Raw genomic sequence first — 19726 nt, 5'->3', positions numbered from 1 at the left:
TGGTGATAGTGTTGAACGCTTACTTCGAGATTGTCTTTCTTTCCATCTTAGTGGCTTGGCAGTATAGGACGGGAAACGTTTTTGTCTTAAATAGTTTGATTTATTTCGGCATTTTGTTTCTTTTTTTGAAGGAAAATTTTTGGTGAACGTGGTTTGTTTAATAGAGATCTCGATTGTTCGTTGCGCTTCTGGAATTTCGATTCTTCACTGCCTAGCTTTGGTACTGTGTGGGCGAAGCCTGTTTGAAATGGTGCGAGGCCCGGTCTGTTATTATGGCGACAGAAGGCTTAAGCATTATTCACCTACACCACTTCATCATTGGCGTGGTGCAACGTTGGTTGTCCGATGTCGTGGTCAGGCTCGGTGGTGCACCTCTCATCTACGGGCAATACAGAACCATCATCCCTCTTCTGGGTGTGTAGTTTGTTCAATGCATTTAAGTCAACGGCTTCGTCGTAGCTTTTCTTGAAGAGATTGGCAGAAATTTGTAACATATGAGTTGCCTACCGAAATAATTTGGCTGGCTTATAGTCTTGGGCAGTGTAGTTTATTCCATGTAGGGTACCGGTATTGCAGTGAAGGGTTTTCATCCTTCACTTTTTAATAGAGGAAAAAATTTCGAATCAAATCCTACGAAATTAAATTTCTAAGTTAATTTCTTCAAAATTTGGATCGGTGCATGATTGCTCCCAGTTTTATTTGGAAATCTGGATTATTTGAAAACTTTTTCTCTCAAAATTTCAAAAGCACAAAAAGATCATTAATAATATTATGTATTGCAATAGGATCCATGATTTGGCTGTAGGCATATTTCAGGTATTATGCAATCTACCCATTATATACGTACTCATAATCGCTTCAGTGAATTGTTCATCGTGTGCTTAGCAACTTACCCGTTATTGTTGCAATCCAGCAATAAATTATTTAGGCAGTCCTTAATCCGAAATAAATTAGGCGTTATTGTTGCAGTCCAGCAATAAATTATTTAGGCAGTCCTTAATCTACACGACGCGCGAAAGCGAGGAAGAAATCCGGTGACAATGTCGCCAAAGTTAATGCAGTAAGTTTTAGTATTTAAAGAGCTACTTATGTATAGATTGTGTTGATATTATGCGAATTAGATTAATACTGAACCATTTTCAGTTGATGTGTTTCAGTTTTCGTACGAATTTTTTTCGTTGTTTCATATATATATATAGAGGTTAGAGCTTCACGCCTGCGTGCTACGTTACTTTCTCTTGAACAATAAGTATTCTTGTCAATTGGTGTTGAAATTTATTTAAAAAAATTGCGTAATTGTGTCATGCTACCGTGTAGTTCGGCCTGTATTTCAGAAGTACACTCCTGTACTCTGTGGCTACTAGACTTAATCGTTGGCTCTAAAGTCCCATATGATAAATATATTCAAAATAATTTCCAGAACTTTATAGCTCTTTTTATGCCTTTACACTTCTGAAAATGTATCCTAAGTGGTATACGATAATGGAATAAAGTTGGCACACGGTCCTACATAGCAAGACGAGAGTACAATACGGTATCTTATGTTTACCATGACATGTGAACAACCTTACTCACATACTTCTGCATGATCATTAATAAATTATTTTTGACCTGATTATTTATAAATTTTAATTCAGCAGAATGCCCTGTAAGCCTGCCTTTATTCTCTCAGGATGGCACAAGACCCTTGGATCGGTCGGCGTCTAAGACCCAATGCACCGGTCCACAGACCTCGGGGCTTGGCGACCTCCATCGCCAGATTAGTGGAAGTGGCAGCACTCCATCTACTCCTCCACCTTCACTCCACCCTCGCCACTGCAGTGAGACCGGCAGTTTAGCCTCATCCACCCCGTGTACTCAGCGCCAGACTTGTGCAGGAGACAGTTCACCATCAACTCCCCCACCTGCACTACCTGTCAGGCTGCTGTCACAACACAGCGCGCCCTGCAGCAGCAACAGTAACTTCAGCCCTCACTTAGCGGGCAGCAAAACGTGTGTTTACGCATCCGCGGATGCGGAATATTGTGCTTCCAGCATCGCTGCTGCTGCTGTAGCTGCTGCAGAGCACGGCAGCATGAGCAGCTGCAGTGCTGTGGTGCTGCGCGAGTGCGTGCTGTGTCTGCAAGACGTTCCTGCTGATCAGTTCCCCAAGTTGTTCACGTGTTCACACTCGGCATGCATCACGTGTCTCAAGCAATACCTCGCCATGGAAATCTCAGAGTCACGTATCACCATCACGTGTCCTAAGTGCAGCGAGCTTATGCACCCAACCGGTGAGTTCTATTGTTTCTTGATGTTATTATAGATTGATAAATATTAACAAACGAAAGATCAGACATAGCCTGCTGCTATTATTATTTATGACGTTACAAGCGTGACTGTCATGCTCGTCATTATACAAGGAAATTATTTTAGGGAATAAGAGCTTCTCTCTATATGGCAATTATTTTCCGATTTAAAATATTTGATGCATATTGTTAGGAAAAATTATTTTTTCATAATTCTTTTAAGGCAGTATTTTTTCGTTTGTTGAAATACAATTTAATCATCTTGAAGCTAGTTGTTATTTATTATTGATATTTATTGTTTTCGTTGTGTTGCAGATATCCACCAGATCTTGAACAACTCAGCCTTATCCTACAAATTCGAAGACTTCATGCTACGGCGCGTGCTGTCTACTGACCCCGACACAAGATGGTGTCCGGCACCTGATTGTGGTTACGCCGTAATAGCCTCAGGCTGCGCCAGCTGTCCTAAGCTGCAGTGTGAGCGACCAGGGTGCGGCAGCCACTTCTGCTACCACTGCAAGGCAGAGTGGCATCCCAACCAGACTTGTGACATGGCACGGGGACAGAGAACTCCTCACTTCCCTTATAATATTTCGTCTTCACATAGCGGTGAGAACTTGTGTTGCTGTTGTGTTTACTACTCACTTCCCTTATAACATTTCGTCTTCACACAGCGGTGAGAACTTGTGTTACTTTTGTGTTTACTACTCACTTCCCTTGTAACATTTCGTCTTCACACAGCGGTGAGAACTTCTGTTGCTCTTGTGTTTACTGCTCACTTCCCTTATAACATTCCGTCTTCACATAGCGGTGAGAACTTCTGTTGAACTCATCTCCCTTCACATTTCGTTTTCACGCAGGCGTGGGAATTTTTGTTTACTCACTGGAGTTCTTGAGATGCTCAGGCTATGCATTGTAAAACCTTGTTTTCTAATAATTTTCAGGGAGGAGATATCACGTGTTTAAAAACTTATTTCAGACTTCGTGATGACCAGCATTTTCCGAATTTTTTTAATTCATTGTTTATGTGCCGCATGGATGAGCACGTTACGCTTGTGTTATTTTTGTGTTTGTCATTACTAAGTACCTACTTCAAAATCCCCCCTAACTTAATTTGTCAAGTATTGAAATTTTATTTCTACAACTCAGGCAAGTCATTGGTTTGCTTCGTCATAGTGATATAAAAGAGTATATATATTTGACTGGCTCGTAACATACTTTATGACGGTGTACGTGATCCAACACTTGTCAGAAGATGTGTTCGCTTTTCTAGCCAGCATTTCCCGTGCAGATGACGACGTGAAAGCGTGTCCACGATGCCAGGTGCTCATTGTCAAGATGGACGACGGGTCATGTAACCACATGACGTGCTCGGTGTGTGGTGCAGAGTTCTGCTGGTTGTGCATGAAGGAAGTTTCTGATCTGCACTACCTCAGCCCTTCGGGCTGCACTTTCTGGGGCAAGAAGCCCTGGTCACGCAAGAAAAAAGCCTTATGGCAGCTAGGCACGCTAGTGGGAGCGCCCTTGGGTATAGCATTGCTCGCAGGACTCGCTGTGCCCGCTATCATCATCGGCATCCCGATCTGGGCAGGCAGGAAGGTGCATGCCAAGTACAGTTCTGCTGGGAGACACAAGCGCAACGCTATGGTCGTGTGCAGCGTTGTCTGGTCGGTGAGTTATATTCACAATGTTCCACTTCATTCATGTTCCACATTCACAATGTTCCACTTCCATCTGTAGAAAACTATTGAAATGGTGCCTAAGCATAGATTCTTCTTCAAGAGGTTATCAAAATGAAGAATAAATAATATCATTTTCCTAGAGCAGTTGTGTAGAGGTACCAAGATATTGAATTATTTCATATATTTTTATTAGATCAGTATTATAGTCCCAAGCTATCGCAGTAAAATATTATGAATGTTGGCAGAGTTTGCTGTCTCCCGTGATCGCGGGAGTTGCAGTCAGCATTGGCGTGCCAATCCTCCTTGCGTATGTGTACGGTGTGGTGCCAATCTCGCTGTGCCGTTCTGGAGGATGTGGTGTCATCACGTCCGCATCTGGCGTCAGGATAGCATTTGATGACGAGGCTGACAACAGCAACACGCCAGCGTCATCAGCTGCTCTCACCGCTGCCAACATCGCCATGAGCGGAGCCGCTGCTGTGCGCAGCTTCGCCAGATTAAACGGTTAATTTCTAAAGATCACAAGATGTTTTCATATGTTTCAATGATATCATACATATTTTTGCGCAGTTTCAATTATCTCGTACATATTTTAAAACAGTTTTAATCATGTTGTACGCACTTTTGAATAGTTTTAAACATGTTCTGCATATTTTTAAATAGTTTCAATTCTGTCATGGTCTGTTTAATAGTTTCACGCACTTGAGCAATCGGCTGTTTTGACCACTATTTCAGTAGATTCTAAATCACTATAAATTTCTCCTCGCAATTTACCACCCTTTATCTTTCTTTCCACAAACTAGAACTACATACTATGTTCATTTTCAACTATTATTTAGTAGTTGCAACTTATTAACAATAAAAATCTATCACTGACTCCCAAGGTTCAGGTTTGCGAGATCTCAATGTTGACAAAACACAATGAAAACCTAAATGTAAGAGTCTATTTACTTCCTTGCACCTTAAACTAACATTTAATTTTATATTAGCCTCTCGTGATGATGTCAATTACCACATTTTGATCCATCATATAATTTTCTCATATATTGCAGACGGCGGAGTCTCAAGCGTGAGCGGCGTTGGCAGCGCGAGCTGCGATGGCGTGAGCACGGAGAGCGTGGCTGGCGTGGACGGTGGGGGCGAAGAACCTGACAGAGAGAGCGCCAGCAACGTGGCCATCGCACCGCCTTCTTTAGCAGGATCGATAGCCTCTTCTTCATGTTATGGTGTTCGCTCCCACAAGTGAGAACTTAGCGCGATCCATTGCCTCTTCTTTGTGCTATGGTGTTCGCTCTCACAAGTGAGAACTTAGTGCGATCCATTGCCTCTTCTTCATGTTATGGTGTTCGCTCGCACAAGTGAGAACTTAGCGGGATCCATTGCCTCTTCTTTATGCTATGGTGTTCGCTTGCACAAGTGAGAACTTAGCGGGATCCATTGCCTCTTCTTCATGTTATGGTGTTCGCTCGCACAAGTGAGAACTTAGCGCGATCCATTGCCTCTTCTTCATGTTATGGCGTTCGCTTGCACAAGTGAGAACTTAGCGCGATCCATTGCCTCTTCTTCATGTTATGGTGTTCGCGCCCACAAGTGAGAAGTGTAAATAAATTCTTGAAATTATTATACTATGGCTGGTTTGGTACATTGACTGGTTGGATTAATTTAGTTTTTTTGGCAGACTGGAGGTGCACGTTGAGATGGGCGGCGACTACACGTCGTCGCGCATCACAGGCGGTGGGACGAGCAGGTGCGGTGTGGTCCAGTGCCGCGCACCTGACACTGATTCTCTCGCGGTATCAGAGCGCTCTGTCAACACTCCTGACGTTGACACAGCGTCTACACGCGCTCTTGCTGGCTCCGTGCAGCGATATAAGGTGATGTATTACTGCTATTATTACTATTAATATTAATTACTATACCCATTTTACTTAATTTATAGCATTGTGCGATAACTGTTTAGCGCAACGAGAGGTTTTAGGTATATAGATGATGGCTCTTTGTTGTTGACTCTTAGCTTTATGCAGAGTTTGCTAGCGCCTGGTTTGGACAGTTTAGAAGTGTGCTGATTGTTATGAAAAGGTTGCTACTGTTAAATTAATGGCTCTTTCCTCAAAGCTATACGTCTAAGGTTGTTCTCTGTAATAGAAATGTAATAATTCATCTTGTCAAACAGGTACAGGAAGAAGGGGAGCACTGCACCGTAGTGTCTTTAAGCAACGTAACGAACGTGGCCCAGGCGGGCGACAGCGCCAGCACGGTTATGTTGGACGCCTCGGACTGCGGCGCCCACAGCAGCGTCGGTGTCATCGCCAACACCGATAGCGTCGCCGCGCCGTCCATCTTGTCGTCTATCTCTGCCAACACGACCACCAACTTGTATATCCCCGAGGGAGGCTGTGGTAGGGACGGTCTTGGCAGGGGAAGCGGTGACGCTGGTATAGATGACGACGTTAGCATTCATCACCACCATCATGATCACCATAGAGTGCATCATAATCATCACCACCACCATGATCACCATAGAGTGCATCATAATCACCACCACCACCATCACGAAGCGACAAATGATGATGATGCTACCGACTACTTGAGTGGTGATGGAGGTATAGATGGAACGACTGATGTTAGTGACAGACACGATCCTCTGCATGGTAGCGATCCAAGGCTGGACAGCGTGAGTGCCATCATCACGGCACGTAAATTCTCCGCTCACTCTAAGGGCGTCACGTTCTCTATTGGATCCGCGTCATCGCAGAGCAGAGACCACATCTCTTTGAACCTCGAAGATCATTTTTCGGAGACTGGCTCTGGTGCCTCTGTGTCCTGCGTATCGGCCTCTGCCATGTCGGGCGTATCAGCCTCGGCGCTCTCAAGTATTTCTGCCTCAGCCGTGTCTGCAGCCTCAGGGTCTCTTGGTAACTTCTCTTCAGGTGCAGAGAGGGAACAACAAAGCTATCCCATTGACGTTAGCGGCGGCAGTAAAATGCATTACTGTGCGTCAGGTGAACGTGGGGAAGCTGCTTTTATGGAAAGTTGGTATGAAACTAGCAATGGTAAAGGATCCGATGGTGAAAATAACCTAACAGGAGCAGCTGACCTCAGCAGTGTCAGCAGCTGCACGGTTAATCAAAGCTGCTGTGATTCCGACAGCCCCCAGAACACCTTTGGACAGGCTCTTGATTACAGAGAGGCTTATGGCGCAGGACATTACAGCCCAAACAGAACCCCTGCGAACCTGAACATGCCTGTGTCAACTGTGGCGGCGGAACAAACCGCTGCACTAGAATGTGTTGACGCTGCTATCGTGGACAGGATTGCTGCAATTTCAATCGGTGCGTGCGCCGGAAACACGTATGCCGACGCTGGTGTGTCGAGATGTGGTGGCAATGAGAGTGAGTCTGAAAGCACACGACCGACTTTATGCCAAGGTGTAAATTGTCCCCGTAGCTTTAGTGAATTCAATAACCCTGGACGTGCTCCTTTAGAGCGACATCGCTCGGTTCCCGAAACCTGCGGAGACAGCAGTTCAATCCCCGGTATTGAACATGGCGCATCACAGAACTCGTCGACGCAAGCCCCTGGTTATGTATGTGTTCAGCTCTCGTCGTCCTCCTCACGCGAGGCTTCTAAACGCACCCAATCTTTGAGCCTCCTGCACAGCTGAGCGTCAAATACCGCACCTGGTCATGTATCTCTCTTGCATAGTAATGTAGCTTCTGTTCAGTACTAATAAGGCTTTAGTGAAGCCTCTCTAGATGTTGCGATGTCAGCCTCTAACTGTGATAATAAGTAAGTAGTTTAAATCTCTTGATTATGCTGTCTTCATCTTTCTAAAATTGTAATTTATGGTGTTCTGTACTATATTAACTTGTCACATTGTTGAGTAGTTAAACAATCGTTTCAAGATGCGATGTTCTTTGAATGCTCAGAAAATTTGTGATGTTGTGAACCTGAAAACTCTACAGTTTTCTTGTCATTCACTCTCTATAAGACTGTAACCAACGTCAGTCTGTACTAACTCGAAACTTTTTTCGATAAATTTAGGTTCCTTCTCTTGTTTAGTATTTTTATTGTTTTAATTTAGGTACTGAATTACCTAGAAATTGTCTTCGCCACTCTACGCTTTTGACTGAGATCATCTTTTCCAATGATTTCTACAGAGTGCGGAACGTACCGTAGGTAGGTTATTAATTCCGTCATGGCAAAGCGCTCAAGTTTCCCGAATATTAAACTTCCTGAAGATTGTCTTCTCTTAAATATCATGCAATTCTGTGTATTATACTGGCTCTCTGTTTGGCCACATTAATTCTTCCATTTAAATTTCTCAAAGAGCGTGTGTGCTCAACTATTTTTATTGATAGCGAATTTCCATTATGATTCACGATCAACATTTATTCTCCATTAGTTATAATATCATATTATGTTCAGTGGACGATGTGAAGTGTTTTCTTAGATCTTGGGGCGAAGTCTTGCTTGTGTACTTCCTATTTACTTGTTCATGTATTGATTCATTGTCAGGTTAATCGATGAAATTGTCGATTTGAGGGTAGTTGCTATTTGATGTTCATAGTTCCCGCCATCTTTTGTTGTTGAGAACAAAACTGCAGAATAATGCGCTAGATTAAATTCAACTACCGAGGTTTACTTGCGTACTTTAATTATATTTAATCGATCACTTGTCTTGATTTTCTCACTCACGTTCCTCATGACATATATTCTTCGAATACATCAACAGCTAACAATGTTATTGGGATTGTTAATTTTATAGTAGGACTAATACTATACTCGTAAGTCCTTTTAACGTCAAAATAACCTTACCATCGGCGAACAAAAGTTGTCTACTGTTAAATCACTTGTTTTCTACTGTTCGCGATTTTTCTGAATGGGTGAAATTACTTTCGAAATAACCTCGTTCCTTATTCTGTTATGATCTTCTAATGCTTTAATCTGTCCATTTATTTTCTTGCCAGTATTATTCTTCTCGTTATTGTGCTGGTAACATTATGTCCTCTTCATTGTGATTTTTTTATCCCAATCAATTGTAAGATTGACCAGGATTCTCTCTGTGGATTTACCCATTTATCCATGCTTATGTACCAAGCTTTTCCGCTACTGCGCCTTCAGTTTGTCCGGTTTATTAGTGCGAGTCTTTTCTGGTTTATTAGTGCGAGTCTCTTTACAGCACACGCTGCTGTCATGGTATCTATTTCGTTTTGCCATCTTTAATTAAATTATCGATTTTATCTGAATCCATCCATCGGTTGAGCCGGTGACTGCTGAACTTCGTTTGATTATCTTGCACTGACGATTTTCTACTTTGCACATAATTTTGTTGTTTTGAATTTTGTTTCCGGCAAAGAATATTTATCACGTGGAATTATCAGTTATTAGATTACACTTGTTACGGACTGATCTCTGCAGTGCTATTACTTCACATAAAATGTTTCCCCTGGCGAATATATCGATCACTCTTCAGTTTTCATATGTTAACTGTCACGGACACTGATTATTGAATCTCTCGATTATCCAAAATCGAATCGTTTTTTCGAGCCTGCATGTTAGGCTATGCAGTACGAAAGTCTGGATGAAGAATTTTTCTAATCTTTTTTATCTCGAATAAAGTTATGGTTGTGGAAGGTGCTAGTTTTATCCTTTGCTTTGAACAGCTATATTTAACCTTTCGATTTTATTTGACGTTACTTCGAATGGAAATGACTTATTATAACCTAAGTTTCTCTATATTTTCAATGGATGTAGTGTGAACGACAAGTCAGGCCGCAATAGTTCCTTGTTGACAGATCGTAAGATAGAAACTTTGATATGCGAACGAACATTGTATTTATGAAACCTATACGAAACTATGTTAATAGTTGGTTGTTGTATTTCTTTTGCATTGATTATTTTAATCGCTAGCTGACATTGTTTTCTGCAGTCTTGCGACATTAAGAGAAAAATAAACTCATTCAGGCATGATTGTATGAAATAGTGAGGTAAACATCTTCAATAACTTTATGTATTTACCGCGTATACGCTATCGCCCGCGTACCTTCCTGCGTATTATGCGTTCTATTAACCTTAATTGTAGCTCATAACTATCAATTGTGATTGCTCTTCCTATGAGTCTTTTACGTCGGTGTGGAGATAAGGAGTCTCCCATTCTGTGCTCAATGCTGTCTCTCATTGCCGTGTGTGTAGTTTTGTATATTTCTACGTTAGCGCGTACGTCACTGGAGGAGATTCCTGGCACTAATTTATTGTATAGATTGTGTGTACAAGGGCCACGCGTTCCTTGTATACCGTAGGGCAGGTTAGCGTCGAAAAACTGTCTGTGTGATGTCATTTTTTCTTGGACAATAAAAAAATGCGCTCTTGAATTTCGTTTCACTTTCCTTTTACGCAGCCCCGCGTCTTACATCGATTTTTGATGCAAAACATGGTCGGTGATATCATCTTTTGATGCTCTTTATCAAAAGATAAGGAGCAAGCTTCCTACATCCTACGTAGCACTACATTAATTTAGCTAAACTAATGTCAAATTGGACAATGTGACTCATTCATTTGGTGCAGTTTGTTGGAGCAAAAATTTTGGAGTTGCAGATTGATACGATTTTATTACATAGTCTTTAGAATCGCAACTTATTGGTTGGTGACTATCAATTTGAATTTGATTTGATTATCAATACTAGAATTTGAAACATGAACCAATACCAGGGGTCACAGCTATAAACTAAAAAAACTGCGGTGCAACTTATCCACGCGACAACATTTCTTCTCGCTTCGAGTCATCGACATGTGGAACAGCCTCCCTGAAGATATTGTTGACGCTCCGAGTATGAATGCCTTCAAGAACAGACTAGACAAGGCCATGCAGGAGCATATGTTTAGTCTTAAAATGCCTCGTACCCTACGGAACAACTGATATCTAGAAGCGATTTTAAATCTGCCGTCTGTTGAAAAGACTTGATCAAAAGGCCAGTCTAGCCAAGAAAAGTACAAGAATCGGCGACAGGCCTATCCAGGCCTATTCTTCAATGCCGAAGATACTATACTGCTATACAATACTAATGATTAGTTGATAAATATTAATTGAAAAATTGAAGTTTTTGTTGTGAATATGACGAGATCTGCACAATGGTTAGTTTACGGGAAGAGATCACCGCGTAGTGTTTACTAGTGTATGTTCACACATTCACACAACGGGCCGTTATATATCCTGTCACAACCATATTTACAGTGTTCACTTGATTGTTCATCTATCCAACCTTAACTTTACATTACCATAACTGTGCAGTGTGCAAGCCGAACTTAATTTATAGAGGATGTAAGTTGATTAGGATTGAGTTATTTTGGGGCAATTTAACCCACATTAGTAGCTTTAGCGGAAAGTTTTTAGCTCGCTCCATGTGGCAGAAAATCATTCTAGAGGTGATAATAATTGCAGGTCTTTTCAGGAATTTACTTTAGCATTGCAGGATTGTGGCAAAATTAGCCTGGAGGTCCGACATAATTTTTTTTCTTGCAGGATTGTGTCATATAATGACAAAATTAGGAATCTTCTCTTGAGACATTTACGAATGAACAAGAAATACTACCAGATGATAGAACTCATGTGCGAGCACGGACGCGTGGCTCCCTCTGGGAGCAGCGAACTGGACCCGCTGGGTCGCCGTAAGCCAGCCCTGATCGACAATTGTCCGCGATGACTAGCGTATGAATTGCGTTATGTGGTTAATCAAATCAAAATAGGGTTTTATTGAGCGAACTAATCTGCAAATGCCTGGACCAAGCCACATGAGGCATTCCGGTGCAGCAGCGACGACATTGGTACGGTAAACTGCAGTGAAATTCATCCTTACGCACTACAACCGAAGGTCGATATTTGCGATTCTGTGACTCGTAGGATATGTGCCGCGTAGCATGGTGCTATGATCACGAGGACGACTATGGTCAAGGCATTCTTGTCTCTAAGACACACACATAGCAGGCGAATCCTATAATTTACTGTCAGCGCCTGCAACATAATCTTCGAACATAATTTACCATCCACGGATCCTGCACACATATTCTTCGCATCTAAAAAATATAACGTCATTATGAAGGCTAATATTTCATCGTAATATGCGGTACAGTTGATCACTGCATGGCGTTTAAGTAGCTCTTTTAAGGTCGATTTTAGGATAAAAGGACAGTATAAGGATGTCTGCACGAGTGTAGGGACGATGTATGGGTGTTGCGAGGGATGTTATTACGATATTGGATGATAATGGGTGTAACAAAAGAGAGCCTCCCTTGCGTCGACAACAGAAGCACACCAATGAACAAATGCACTCGGCCTAAGTAAACAAACTCTCGAAAAGTGTGTTCTTTTGCACGCAGTGCCAACACGTGGTAGGCTAGAACATTTTTGGTGAAAGTCTTTTATTTTTTGAAAATCTGTTTTGTACTGTTGTGATATTAGGAGATATGTTTTCGTGTATTGTAAACTTAGTTCCGGATTCCCTATCATTCGTGTTATAATTAAATGGTGTTTAGAGCCGTAACATTAATTCATTATAAATTGTCCCCGCTCTCGAGTTCAGCTGTTCACCCCTCTATAGTTATATATCAAATTTCCGTTCATTGAAATACTATGAAAAAATTCCATTCTTCATTTGGAAACCGTCCTATTTCCTCGTGATTTTCATTTCTACAAATTCTAACTTTAGTATTATACTTATTGATATATTATTGTATTGTAACATTATTGTATTAGTGAGCAATTATTGCATACTGAGTTATTTGTTTTTGCATCGTATACTATGACGTTATAAGTTATTTTGCAGCATTCTACCAGAGTTGTTGGTCATTCCAAATCGGGACTTAAATAATACATTATTTAAATTCGAGATTAAGACTCTCTATCTTATCCTTCCCTCTCGAAGGCACTTTAGTGTCAATATTAAGTCCTGGCCAGACTCCGGGGCTCAAATTTCCTGTGCTCACTCATAGAAATGAGTGAGACTTTGTCCGAATTTTGGCTATTATGTGGGTCATCCTGACCCAGTTTGACACGGTAAAGGGCCACATCAGTTCTAACTCGGGTCTCTGATAGTACATTTAGTGAGAGAGTGTGTCAATATTTAGACATTACGACTCCTTCATATTTTTGAGTAACGCTAGTGTCTTATTGGCTCGCTCTATGTGATAATCATTCAAAAGGTGATAATAACTGCAGGGATTATCAGAAATTTATTTTATCATTGCAGGACTGAGCCAAAATTAGCCTGGAGGTCCGACCTAAATATTTTTTTATATGGATCTGAAAGTAAACATTTGCTGTTAGGTATAACTTCGTCTCATGCTTTATAACGATTATTCATCATAATCATCGGCATCGTAATAAGAAACAAATATTGAAATCACTTCTTTGCTTGAATCGCAAGTTAACCCGGAATTTAAAAGCAAAAAAAAAAAATACCACAAAAATTCACCATATCTTTCTTTCTCTTATAAAGATATGGTGAATTTTCGTGGTATTTTCTTTGCATTTAAATTCCTGGTTAATAAGAAACAAAAATTATATTCCTTAAGCCACCAGTTCCAAGCCATCGAATTCCTAATTCCAGGTTTTCAAGGCTCAATTCGCGGCGAGACAGCCTGGAATTTTCTACCGTGGCTCCACAATTTTCCAGTTATGGCCGAATTATTCTGACGGGATGGGTCATGGCGGCTGCAATCGGTCGCAGATTTGACGCTCTTATTTTCCTGTGGGACTCAGAAAAAAATGACTCATATTGTCCACATATTGACACACTTTTTAGCGCATTTTCTCATTTATGAAAAAAATGCACTATTGTGCTCGCCATGTCCGTCTGTCCGTCTGTCTGTCTGTCCGTCCGTCTGTCCGTGACCTCAAGTTTTCGTCGACGAGAAAATGCTGTCACTCACTGCAGTGAGTACTGAGTTATATTTTTTACTCATAGCACGAACAGATAGCTTACGTTGTCGGGTATAACTGGGTCAGAATGTCATGCTCGATAAGGAGCTAGAAATCGGGTATAACTGGGTCAGAATGTCATGCTCGAAAAGGAGCTGGAAATCGGGTATAACTGGGTCAGAATGTCATGCTCGAAAAGGAGCTGGTATTTATGGAAAAAATGCACTATTGTGCTCGCCATGTCCGTCTGTCTGTCTGTCTGTCCGTCCGTCTGTCCGTGACCTCAAGTTTTCGTCGACGAGAAAATGCGCTCTCTGTCACTCACTGCAGTGAGTAATGAGTTATATTTTTTACTCATAGCACGAACAGATAGCTTACGTTGTCGGGTATAACTGGGTCAGAATGTCATGCTCGAAAAGAAGCTAAGAAAATTGAATCACGTTACTGGACAAAGTTTAGCTCATTTATCTGGGTTATGTCTTCCGTGTTTTCGTCGTTAAAAAAAACGCGGAGCGAGCACTGCATTGGTTGATGCAGGTGCCGAAGTAATAACTTCTTCAATGAAACAGTTTAGTTTTGTTAGTAAAAACTGCTTTTCAGTTGGCAGTTTTAATCTTTTTGTACAGTTCATTCGTTATTTTTTTCCAGTTTTGGACATTTATGGGATCATAAAATACTTAATAAGTTCTTCAAGCCAATAAAATTAATTTTGAAGACTGCATAATACTCATAATCGGTTTTATTATATTGAGTTAAATTTAGAAAATTTTGCTTTTTTCATAGATGGCTTTGTCCATCTATCAAGAAGCTTCCAACTTTCAAACAATTTTCAAGCTTGCATTCCGACCGTGTTCATCATCGTACACTTTTACCGGCTGGATTTCTACACATATGTAAATGTTACAGGCACGTTTTGGTTCCACTTGCATCAGTGTGAGATAAATTCAAATGTGAACGCCAAATTTGGGTCTCGTTTGCTTCTTTGGAGCCAGAATTTGCTTTTGCCTGTGGCTGGCTGAGGTTCGATAACCGTCGAGGCGGAGCACGACTTTGGTCCATCGTCCGCACCGGAGCAATTTGGCTAAAAGCTCGCCGCCCTTACTGTGTAATAACGGCCCCTCCCTTCCCTCCTGCATCTATCCCGACACTAGGGGGAGGAAGGGAGTTTGAGGGAGTAGGTTTAAAGGGAGTGAGTTTTGAGGGAGTAGGTTGAAAGAGAGTTTAAAAGGAGTGATTTTTGAGGAATAGGTTTGAAGGGAGTGAGTTTAAGGAGAGTAAGTTTAGAGGGAGTAAGCTTTGAGGGAAGATGTTTGAAGGGAGTGAGTTAAAAATGAGGGTGTTTTGAGTGAAAGAGTTTTGAGGGAATAGCTTCAAAGGGAGTGAATTTTAGGGAATAGGTTTACAGGGAGTGCGTTAAAAGGGAGTACGGTGTGTACAGAATTTTTTACAATCAAATCTACGGTATTTGCCACGATTGTTTCAGTATCTTTTCATGAAAAACCCGCTCGACTCCTAGAAGTTAGCCAAATAATGCTGATCAAAGCGTGCAAAGACAAAGCGACAAAGAGCGTGCAAAATATAGTAGGTATTATCTGTTCAACAGAATTTTTTCTACTTAAATTAAATATACACACATGTGAATAGTATTAATTAATACTATATTGAATTAAGAATTAATGTTTTGTGTACAATAGCATTAGCCTCAATCTATATGTTTCATATTATTTCAAAGCATTCTGTGTCATATTTTATCTCGTTTAATTAATTTCAATTTAAAATATAATAATTGAACTTAATTTTTAATATAAGCCATAATCTAGCTTAAATAAATTTAAATATATTATCCGTATTTAAGACGATAACTTGATTCCTTCATTAGTGAATAGGTTTACAGGGAGTGCGGTATGTATACGGCATTTTTCACACTCATAAATCTACGGTATTTGCTACGATTGTTTCAGTATCCTTTCATGAAAAACCCGCTCGACTCCTTGAAGTTAGCCAAATAATGATGATTGTGTCATTTAATTCTGATGCATTTGTACAAAGAGCGTCTAAAAGGCAGTAGTTATTATCTATTTTACAAAATTTTTCGATTTAAATTAAATATACACACATGTGAATAATATTAATTAGTAATATATTGAAATAGAAATTATTCTTTCATGTACAATTGCATTAGCCTCAATCTATAAGATTATATTATATCAAAGCATTCTGTGCCATATTTTATCTTGTTTTTATTAGTATTAATATAGTATAGTATAGTATATTAATTATTAGTAGTAATATTATTAATATTAGTATATTTTAAATATTAGTAGTAATAGTATATTAATTTAATTTAATTTTTAATATAATATTAAATCAATTTTAAATACATTATCCGTATTTAAGACGATAACTTGATTCCTTCATATACGTTGAGGAAGAGAACATACGGCAGCATCTGTACTACATAACAAAATATTTCCAAACTGTACTAATAGTTCTACGCAGATTTATCAAAATCTTTACAGAAAAGCTTTTACAATCATTCGATTTTTCAACATCGTTTGAGGCAAAATTCCCTTAGCAGAATTTTTTTACAATTTTGCTCTTGTATATCAAACCATTTAAATGTAAGAACATATTTTAACATCTCAGTCAAACTTACATTTCAACATCTGACAATTCTCTGGCAAGTTCCCCCTTCCAACTCCAACGTCTCCTTCGAAAGCTCGTCCCTCTGAAACTTTTGTGTCGTTTGCGTTTTATGGAATTTTTGAAGGGGAAATTTTAACGCGGATTCAAAGTTTGAACTTCTTTGGGAACACGCGAGCAGCGACCGCCATTTTAACGCCTAGACTTACATTTTCTACGCAACGCATAGAATATATATTTTTGGGGGAAAATAACCTTAAAATTCTCGGTTTCGCTTATCAAATTCAGCAGAAACACATTTGGCATTATTAACGAAGATGAATTGCCTCCGTTTTTTATGCTGAACTAGAAAATAGTTGTCTTTTAATCATGAATTATTTTATATAACTGATTATCCAATAAGCTTCTAAAAATAGAGTTGAAATATGGCACTAAAAATATGAATGTGAGTATAAGGGTGGGAGGCATGGGGGAAATGGGGGATGAGTGGGGCTAGTGACGGGGGGTGCGGGGATCAATTTTGCTAATGCAGAGCAATTCAATAGTGACCTGAACCCCCGTACACGGTGACGCGGCGTCATCGCTGCTGCTGCACGGCTGCTTTACTGCTGCTATGCTGCTGCTGTACTGCTGCTGTACTGCTGCTGTACTGCTGCTGTACTGCTGCTGTACTGCTGCTGTNAATATTAATATATGAGCTAGTGAATCTGCTCACGAGAATATACACGGGTGAAGTTGATCGTAATTTATATATAATATTAATATATGAGCTAGTGATCCTGCTCACGAGAATATCCACGGGTAAAGTTGAACGTAGGGAGGCCATCGCAGATCAATTTCAATCTTAAATTTATATATAATATTAATATATGAGCTAGTGAATTTGCAGATCAATTATCAATCTTTAATTTAAATATAATATTAGTATATCTGCTAGTGATTCTGCTCACGAGAATATACACGGGGAAAGTTGAACATAATTTAAATTTAATATTAATATATGAGCTAGTGAATTTGCAGATCAATTATCAATCTTTAATTTAAATATAATATTAGTATATCTGCTAGTGATTCTGCTCACGAGAATATACACGGGGAAAGTTGAACATAATTTAAATTTAATATTAATATATGAGCTAGTGAATTTGCAGATCAATTATCAATCGTTAATTTAAATATAATATTAGTATATCTGCTAGTGATTCTGCTCACGAGAATATCCATGGGAAAGTTGAACGTAGGGAGGACATCGCAGATCAATATGTCGCTGATCACGGACATGACTAAGCATGTTTCGTTCATGAAGAGCGCGCGTCTGAGCAAGTTTGTCGCGCTGGTTAGAGGTGCTTTCTTCTATGCTCGTATCTCATCTTTTCGCGTTAACTTTTTTGGTGCATTTAATATTGCTGTATATTTTGTGTAAGCTCGTATCTCATCTTTTCGCATTAACTTTGTTGGTGCATTTAATATTGCTGTATATTTTGTGTAAGCTCGTATCTCATCTTTTCGCATTAACTTTGTTGGTACCTTTAATATTGATGTATATTTTGTGAATTAAGTCGAATTATCAACATAAGCTCAAATTTCTAGCTACTTATTATAATTTTTATTAATGAAACGACTGGACGTCATGTTTGGTTTTTCGTTCATTAACTAATTGAACCTCAATAATTTCGGCATAATTAATCATTACGAGCGTTTGTGTGTTTGTGTTTTGTCCGTTTATAAAAATTCATTCCTAAGTTTGTGATTATCATCGTTAAATTTTACGCTTGCTTAGTAGTCTTTATTTTATGCAATTATTTTCCGTATTACCGATTGTGTAATTATTATTATAATGATTATAAATTATTTTCATTACCTATACGATTATAAATTGCACTTGGTGCAATTATTATAGAGTGCATAAATATTTTCGCGTTCTAAAACAGACGATAGATTTTGCTATTGATTTTAAAAATTAAATTGAACATTTAAACAATTTTTTTACACCTCCACTTTAAACTAGGCGATTTTCGACATAATACTTCCTGTAAAATTCCTCTTTTATTGAAGATATTCTCAATTTTAGTTGTTTAACTTAGTTTGCCCCATAAACCAGCTTCATCTAATTCCAGGTATCTCATGAGATTAATTTGGTAATTTTATGGATTTAATGGATTTAAATTTATATCAAATCCATTTAATGGATTTGATAATCAGCTTCCCCGTTGCATAATTAGTTGCCTGCGCCAGCCAGGATCGCGCGTCTGGCAATCAAAACCTGCGATTAATTCAGATGTTGGCGAGGCTCCGCTTGACGGGATAACATGTCAACACGAGGGCTGCTGGCAACAGTGTGGCAACACTGCAGCAGTGTGGCAACACTGCAGCAGTGTGGCAACACTGCAGCAGTGTGGCAACACTGCAGCAGTTTGGCAGCACTGCAGAAGTATGGCAACACTGCGGTATATGTAGCAGTATTGTAGCAGCACTGCAACACTGCGGTATATGTAGCAGTATTGTAGCAGCACTGCAACACTGCGGTATATGTAGCAGTATTGTAGCAGNTGGAATTCATTCATCAATTCCTAACATGTGTGGAATTCATTCATCAATTCCTAACTTGTGTGGAATTCATTCATCAATTCCTAACATGTGTGGAATTCATTCATCAATTCCTAACATGTGTGGAATTCATTCATCAATTCCTAACTTGTGTGGAATTCATTCATCAATTCCTAACATGTGTGGAATTCATTCATCAATTCCTAACATGTGTGGAATTCATTCATCAATTCCTAACTTGTGTGGAATTCATTCATCAATTCCTAACATGTGTGGAATTCATTCATCAATTCCTAACATGTGTGGAATTCATTCATCAATTCCTAACTTGTGTGGAATTCATTCATCAATTCCTAACATGTGTGGAATTCATTCATCAATTCCTAACATGTGTGGAATTCATTCATCAATTCCTAACTTGTGTGGAATTCATTCATCAATTCCTAACATGTGTGGAATTCATTCATCAATTCCTAACATGTGTGGAATTCATTCATCAATTCCTAACTTGTGTGGAATTCATTCATCAATTCCTAACATGTGTGGAATTCATTCATCAATTCCTAACATGTGTGGAATTCATTCATCAATTCCTAACTTGTGTGGAATTCATTCATCAATTCCTAACATGTGTGGAATTCATTCATCAA

General features: G+C 39.6%; 1 protein-coding gene across 1 annotated transcript; it reads left to right on the top strand.

Annotated features, from left to right (window-relative positions):
* The first annotated feature begins 1004 nt into the window (after nt 1–1004).
* On the top strand, nt 1005–10344 carry LOC108682685. The gene is made up of 8 exons (XM_018171901.2): nt 1005–1060; nt 1673–2273; nt 2604–2897; nt 3580–3959; nt 4216–4474; nt 5023–5212; nt 5649–5844; nt 6144–10344. The coding sequence occupies exons 2-8, from the start codon at nt 2075–2077 to the stop codon at nt 7632–7634; spliced, it is 3009 nt and encodes a 1002-aa protein (XP_018027390.1). The 5' UTR covers nt 1005–1060; nt 1673–2074; the 3' UTR covers nt 7635–10344.
* Nucleotides 10345–19726: the final 9382 nt, after the last annotated feature.

The sequence above is a fragment of the Hyalella azteca genome, unplaced genomic scaffold (assembly GCF_000764305.2).
Source record: "Hyalella azteca isolate HAZT.00-mixed unplaced genomic scaffold, Hazt_2.0.2 contig10900, whole genome shotgun sequence".
NCBI lineage: Eukaryota > Metazoa > Arthropoda > Malacostraca > Amphipoda > Hyalellidae > Hyalella > Hyalella azteca.
The sequence above is the reverse complement of the archived record's forward strand: the minus strand, read 5'-3'. Positions and strand labels throughout refer to the sequence as shown.

What these genes read in the sequence shown, in the direction of transcription:
- LOC108682685 (XM_018171901.2), top strand. Translation starts at nt 2,075, where the DNA reads ATGAGCAGCTGCAGTGCTGTGGTGCTGCGCGAGTGCGTGCTGTGTCTG. An exon ending in TATTTCGTCTTCACATAGCG is followed by an intron (nt 2,898 to 3,579) that starts GTGAGAACTTGT and finishes TTTCCCGTGCAG; the next exon opens with ATGACGACGTGAAAGCGTGT. An exon ending in TGTGCAGCGTTGTCTGGTCG is followed by an intron (nt 3,960 to 4,215) that starts GTGAGTTATATT and finishes GAATGTTGGCAG; the next exon opens with AGTTTGCTGTCTCCCGTGAT.